General features: G+C 40.2%; 1 protein-coding gene across 1 annotated transcript; it reads left to right on the top strand.

Moving 5' to 3' along the window:
* Positions 1-6,433: 6,433 nt before the first annotated feature.
* LOC122946618 (olfactory receptor 5B12-like) lies at positions 6,434-7,375 on the top strand. Its single transcript, XM_044306358.1, has one exon. The coding sequence runs from the start codon at positions 6,434-6,436 to the stop codon at positions 7,373-7,375; it is 942 nt and encodes a 313-aa protein (XP_044162293.1).
* The last annotated feature ends 360 nt before the right edge of the window (positions 7,376-7,735 follow it).

Here is a 7,735-nt window from a genome sequence, read left to right as displayed (position 1 = left end):
CACTCTGGAGCGCCCCGGGAGCCGCACGGATGGTAAGTATACCGCTCCCCCGCTCCCCGCTACACTTTACCATGGCTGCTAGGACTTTAGCGTCCCGGCAGCCATGGCAACCATTCAGAAAAAGCTAAACATCAGATCCGGCAATGCACCGAAACTACGTTTAGCTTAAGGCCGGATCCGGATCAATGCCTTTCAATGGGCATTCATTCCGGATCCGGCCTTGCGGCAAGTCTTCAGTTTTTTTGGCCGGAGCAAAAAGCACAGCATGCTGCGGCATTTTCTCCGGCCAAAAATCGTTCCGTTCCGGAACTGAAGACATCCTGATGCATCCTGAACGGATTTCACTCCATTCAGAATGCATTAGGATAAAACTGATCAGGATTCTTCCGGCATAGAGCCCCGACGACGGAACTCTATGCCGGAAGACAATAACGCAGATGTGAAAGAGCCCTAAGTCTAGTATTTTTGACTCCTTTGGTTATCTTAATCTACTTTTAGATTAAGATGTACTTTTAGGTCAAATTATGTAGAAATATAGAAAATAATGAAGGGTTCACAAATTTATCTGGAGTGATCCTGATAGTCTTTGTTTCTACCAGAAAACATTAATTTACAGGTGAAACAAAATTTGAATACTGTGCAAAAGTCCATTTATTTCAGTAATGCAAATTAAAAGGAATTGCATAAATGCAGCTTAAAATTAGAATATTGTGAAAAGGTTGAATATTCTCGGCTCAAAGTGTCACATTCTAGTCAGCTAATTAATCCATACCCCCTGAGCAAAGGGGACCTCAAAATGGTGACTTTGGGGTTTCATAAGCTGTAAGCCATAATCATCCAAATTATAACAAATAAAGGCCTGAAATATCTCGCTCTGCCTGTAATGAGTCTCATATGTTAGTTTCACCTTTTAAGTTGCTTTACTGAAATGAACTATTGCACGATATTCAAATTCTTCGAGTTTCACCTGTATGTAACAAGCCTGATATATACCTAAATGGCCTAAAGAAGTTATATCCATCGGGATAACATTGTTCATGTACTAAACTCCATGTGAGTATCATTATCATTAATTGCTTATCTTTTATTATACACATGTAACAGGCACAAAGCTGAAATCGTGCAGCAAACTAACATTCAAAACTGCAATAAGAATAACGAGTCACAAAGGAACCAGGAAGAGCAAAGGGATTAATTAGTTGCAAAAGGAAGCGGTATAAAGCAGCAGCGATCCCAGGTCTTACTGTGATCATATATAATGGACTGGGTCACATGGTTATTACATGGAATTTCATGGCAATTGACTTATTCATGATGTTCCCTGCATATGACTCAATGTTTGAGGTGTTGATGATAATTAGTAAGGAAATTATAACTTTTCAGTTAATATTTGTAGACGTGTAGACATATAATAACCTTTTGATGGTCCAATATTAGAGGCACTTTCGTGATTTTATCATTTGAGTGTGCTTTTCTAGGCCATTTTTGTGTCTACTTTTAATACTTATCACAGGCATCTCCAGAAGATCAGGTAAATGCAATAATGTAACTATATGTGTGTATTTGTTTGTGAATTTGCCTCCTAATGAGGTTGTCTTCTGCTGAGACCTGTTTTATTAAGGGCCTATTGTTGTGTCAGGGCCTGGCCCAATGGAGGGTCCATAGGTACTTTAGTGTGCCAACCTAACTCTGTTTTGACCAAGAAGACAACCAATACCTCGCCTTTTATAGTTGGGATAAGGTATAGGTGTGTCTAGACACAATGTTCTAGATACAATGGCAAACTTCTTGAAATTGGCAGATATGTCAATTTTTTTTAAAAAGTTTGGTTTAGGCTTAAATAAAAGTTGCTCTAATTGCTCCGAAATTTCCCCTATAACACCCTGTAGTCTCTTAGGACTTGGATTTTTAAGAAAAATTATAATCTTTTTGTTAATTTCTGTATGATTTTTTGCTCCCCCCCCCCTTTTAAACTCTTGAATGCAATGACAGCAATAGCAAATAATGACAGAGTGACACTGTGACAAATAGCTATAAGTAATTGCATATTTTGCAGTGTTAACAACGGTTTAAAAATACACTGCACCGTCACATGTGCTATGCTTTTTCATGTTAGAAAGCTTCCAAAAATGATCCCTTCTTGAGAGCAGATGGTATTTAATCAGTAGCTTGTTGGGAACAAGCCTCCAAAAATTATGCCTCAGCGGGGCAGAGCCCTGCCCCTGTTTATATACGCACACATATTAATGTCAGTAGATGTGTGTGCGTCTGTGGCAGTAGGGGTAATGGAGGTTACAATAGGGGATTAGCAGCAGGAAGTGGCAGCAGCACTGATGGCAGCAGCAGCCATATGGTACAGAACATGATGGTAGGCAGACACTGGCAGTGGCATGATGGAGGCAGCAGCCATACATTACAGAACATTATGGATGACAGGCAAATACAGACGTGGACAAAATTGTTGGTACCCTTTGGTCAATGAAAGAAAAAGTCACAATGGTCACAGAAATAACTTTAATCTGACAAAAGTAATAATAAATTAAAATTCTATAAATGTTAACCAATGAAAGTCAGACATTGTTTTTCAACCATGCTTCAACAGAATTATGTAAAAAAATAAACTCATGAAACAGGCATGGACAAAAATGATGGTACCCCTAACTTAATATTTTGTTGCGCAACCTTTTGAGGCAATCACTGCAATCAAACGCTTCCTGTAACTGTCAATGAGACATCTGCACCTCTCAGCAGGTATTTTGGCCCACTCCTCATGAGCAAACTGCTCCAGTTGTGTCCGGTTTGAAGGGTGCCTTTTCCAGACTGCATGTTTCAGCTCCTTCCAAAGATGCTCAATAGAATTGAGGTCAGGGCTCATAGAAGGCCACTTTAGAATAGTCCAATTTTTTCCTCTTAGCCATTCTTGGGTGTTTTTAGCGGTGTGTTTTGGGTCATTGTCCTGTTGCAAGACCCATGACCTGCGACTGAGACCAAGCTTTCTGACACTGGCTAGTACATTTCTCTCTAGAATTCCTTGATAGTCTTGAGATTTCATTGTACCCTGCACAGATTCAAGACACCCTGTGCCAGACGCAGCAAAGCAGCCCCAGAACATAACAGAGCCTCCTCCATGTTTCACAGTAGGGACAGTGTTCTTTTCTTGATATGCTTCATTTTTTCGTCTGTGAACATACAGCTGATGTGCCTTGGCAAAAACTTCGATTTTTGTCTCATCTGTCCACAGGACATTCTCCCAGAAGCTTTGTGGCTTGTCAACATGTAGTTTGGCATATTCCAGTCTTGCTTTTTTATGATTCGTTTTCAACAATGGTGTCCTCCTTGGTCGTCTCCCATGTAGTCCACTTTGGCTCAAACAACGACGGATGGTGCGATCTGACACTGATGTTCCTTGAGCATGAAGTTCACCTTGAATCTCTTTAGAAGTCTTTCTAGGCTCTTTTGTTACCATTCGGATTATCCGTCTCTTAGATTTGTCATCAATTTTCCTCCTGCGGCCACGTCCAGGGAGGTTGGCTACAGTCCCATGGATCTTAAACTTATGAATAATATGTGCAACTGTACTCACAGGAACATCTAGTTGCTTGGAGATGGTCTTATAGCCTTTACCTTTAACATGCTTGTCTATAATTTTCTTTCTGATCTCTTGAGACAGCTCTTTCCTTTGCTTCCTCTGGTCCATGTCGAGTGTGGTACACACCATATCACCAAACAACACAGTGATTACCTGGAGCCATATATATAGGCCCAATGGCTGATTACAAGGTTGTAGACACCTGTGATGCTAATTAGTGGACACACCTTGAATTAACATGTCCCTTTGGTCACATTATGTTCTGTGTTTTCTAGGGGTACCATCATTTTTGTCCATGCCTGTTTCATGAGTTTATTTTTTTACATAATTCTGTTGAAGCATGGTTGAAAAACAATGTCTGACTTTCATTGGTTAACATTTATAGAATTTTAATTTATTATTACTTTTGTCAGATTAAAGTTATTTCTGTGACCATTGTGACTTTTTCTTTCATTGACCAAAGGGTACCAACAATTTTGTCCACGTCTGTAGCTACAGTGGCATGATGAAGCACCGTCGGCAAGGGCAGATCTATTCATTGGCCTCAGAGGACTGTGAAAATCCTCACAAACCCATTTTAACAAAAGTGATGTTTTGTAAACTGGCGGCTGGGCAAGAGAGAACAGATAGAACATATTTGACCAGTGAGAGCCACTGTTTCAGTCTGCCTTCCCAGTGGTCCATGAGGTCAGGGAACAGGGTATTCACTGGAGAAAGGCCAGAGTCCAAGTAGACCTGAACCTGAGTTTTGAGGTGGTAGAAATCCAATTGCTGATTTGGCTCCTCAGCCTGTCATTGCACATGAAAAATTGCTGCATCATGTTGAGGATACTGAATTGGCTTCTGCTGCTTGTGGTAGTGGAGAGTAGAAGCCATGAGGTCGGTGACTCTGAGGGGGTGGGGAGGTGCCTCAGATATGGGGGAGGCAGGAGGTTGCTCGCTGAAAGCTGCAGCAAGCTGCATACATTTTGTTTCCTGGTAATAAAGCAATTCGACACCCCCTATTTTGCTTTGATAGCGAGGATCTAAAAGCATGTCTATCCAGAAATCATCAGATTGCTTCATGTGAATGATACACCTGTCATTACGTATAAGCAAGCAAGCATACAGCTAACCATTCTGGTCCGATCCAGCTGCCAATTCCTGTCCAACTCACAGTCATTATCATAGTCCTTACCTTCCCTGCCACATTTAGCAGACTGTGATATGTCATCATGGGCTCCTTGGCCCCATTCCTGTTTCCCTCCTCTCTTTTTTCCCTGAGACCCAATGTCACTACCATTGCCCCTACAGCCATCAACTTGGCTACAGGTGCCAATACTACCATTACCACCACCACCAACACAGCTATGCATGGGGTCCCCGAGTACCTTGAACTTCTTTTTCAAGGCAGTCTAATCAACAGGGAGAATCTCTTGAATATCTTCCATAGTGTGTGGTGGGTTTTGTTGCCTCTTCTTAGAAAAAAAAAGAAGGCACCTCACGAGGAGGGGGCAGTAAATGCAGAGAGATGCAACAGAAACTGAAAAGCTATTCTGAGATTTCAAGGAGGAGGAGCAGGAGGAATGCTGTGACCCCTGGCTCCAAGGGACAGTCAGACTCAGAGGTGACCTTCACATCATCCAGCTGTGACTGAGAAGAGGCGTGAGCCATACAGTCAATGTCATCCTCTTCTTTGTCATCAATAATAATGTTGTGCCTTTTGGATGCCAGAGAGAACTGTTGCCTACTACTACTACTAATACTACTGACCGGATGATTGGTGCTGCTACTGCTGTTACCCACATTCTGACTCTGGGAGGATGAGGCATGGGTCTTTCGATTTTCTCTCTTCTGTTTCCAGACATTGTATTATGAGGCCTATAAATAAAAACTCATGTGTTTCCTAAATGAAAAATCACACTTTTGGAAAGCCCAGATTACTGAACAGTACTAGCAAAATTGCCAGTGTGTTTTCTGTAATTTAAAGTTGTTTTCCGTGAGTTTTATACTGGTCATTAGTATTCGATTGATGGGGGTCCGACAAACTGCTACAACTAATATACAATGTTGGTCGTGAAATTTCTTTGAACTCTGCATTTAATATCACTTGTATAAAAATGGCATTATTGCAGTAAATTATTTTGCTATAATGCAACACTTTAATAACACAGACAGATATAATGCAATGAAAGGGTTTGAAAAAACAAAACCTGTCTCTTCTGTTCATATTTTTTCAAAAAATTGTTCTTGCAGGGTGTTGGTTCTGTAACGCAGAACTGCTAGGCTGAATTGCTGCAGAAGGAAGCAGCTTTAAGCACAGTGTGACCAGCCCCTCACTCCCTCAAAGCTTTTCCTGATCAAATTCCCTAAAATTTACACAATTATATATTTCTATTCTTCCCGATTAATTTTTCCTCACCAACATTAACAGTAAAATGGCACTGGATGCCTTTTTTATGCAAGTCATTAGAAGCTAATCACAAAAGCTTTGGAAGTAGAGTAAATTTTGTGAAGTTCATAACTAATCTGAATAGTTTAGAATTGATTCGCTCAACCATTCTTGGAGTCAGAAATAACTTACATACAATTTTGTCACCAGGTCCAGCTACATAATATGATCACATGGAACACATTGGCTAGACATAGGATCTCCATATGACTAATGATGTGAGTTTGTGCTCATGTATACATACGTGTTATACCTTCATACAAGCTTTTTATGTTTTATATCTCAGCATGCCTCCACATTCATATGGTGAAACAGAGAGGTCTCTGACATTTTCTTGAAGCAGTAGTAACTGATTATCACTATTTTATTCCATAGCATCATTAATTTCTTGTATTTCAGAAAGAAATGTAAGAATGAAGCAAAATGAAACATTCATCACCTACTTCATCATAAAGGGAATATCTGATGCTCCTGAGCTCCAAGTGCCCATATTTGTTCTGGTTTTACTAATTTATCTCATTGTTCTTGTTGGGAATATGAGTCTTCTTCTCCTGGTTTGTCTTGACTCCCATCTTCACACTCCCATGTATTTCTTCCTTGCTAACCTGTCCATAGTGGACATGACATCTTCCACAGTCACCCTCCATAAGATCCTTCTGATGTTCATCTCTGGAGATAACACCGTGCTCTACCTGGCCTGTATGGCACAAACATACATGTTTGGATCTTTGTCAGGACATGGACTTTTCATATTGACAGCCATGAGTTATGATCGATATGTGGCTATTTGTAGGCCCCTTAATTATCACATTATTATGAACTTTAAGGTCTGTCTTCTCTTGGCCTCGTTTTGTTGGACATTTGGTTTCATACAAGTTGTTCCTTATCTTTGCCTAATAGTAAAGATCTCTTGTTATTCCTCCAATGTGATTGACCACTTCTTCTGTGACCTTGTTCCCCTCATAAATATTTCCTGCAGTGATGTTACTTTACTAGTAAGACTTTCTGATATACAAGGAATGATAATTTACGCCCTTACTCCATTTCTTCTCATTTTGACTTCTTATATCTTTATAATTCAGACCATACTGAAGATACGTTCCAGTATTGGTAGAAGAAAAGCCTTCTATACGTGTTCCTCACACCTTGTATTAATCGTGGTGCTCTACACGACTCTCATCTCTCAGTATAACATACCTTATAATAGTCAGGGCTCGAAAAAACTGTTTTCTTTGTTTAATACAGCTATCGTTCCTGTGCTCAATCCACTAATTTATAGCTTGAAGAATAAAGATGTTAAGGCAGCATTTAGACGGACTGTGGAGAAGTGTAGAGTGGATATTTTGTCTCTATAAAAATGCTAATAAATTGTTGGTCTAAATTAGTAAATTATAGGTGGTCATGTTTAAGGGAAAACTACACCTAGAAACCTTGGATTTCCACTTATATGGAGCACCTTCAGAATTTACCAGGGGACTATGTGTCTGAGATCAGGAATTCTGCCCTCTGGATATCCTGGTGATGTGACAAGGATCTGCTCCATCCAACTTTCAACCAGCTAAGGTGGCCATACACATTAAATAACTGTAAGCTGAATCCCCTGATAAACATTCATGCTTGGCCCATCGTGCATGTTTTAGTTATTGGGGAGAAGATAATAATAAGCATGTTGAAATCCAAAATGCCAAGTTAGACTCTTGTCGAGGGAGAGTTGG

Source organism: Bufo gargarizans, chromosome 9 (assembly GCF_014858855.1).
Source record: "Bufo gargarizans isolate SCDJY-AF-19 chromosome 9, ASM1485885v1, whole genome shotgun sequence".
In the NCBI taxonomy this organism is placed as follows: Eukaryota; Metazoa; Chordata; class Amphibia; order Anura; family Bufonidae; genus Bufo; species Bufo gargarizans.
This window is presented reverse-complemented; position numbering and strand designations above follow the sequence as displayed.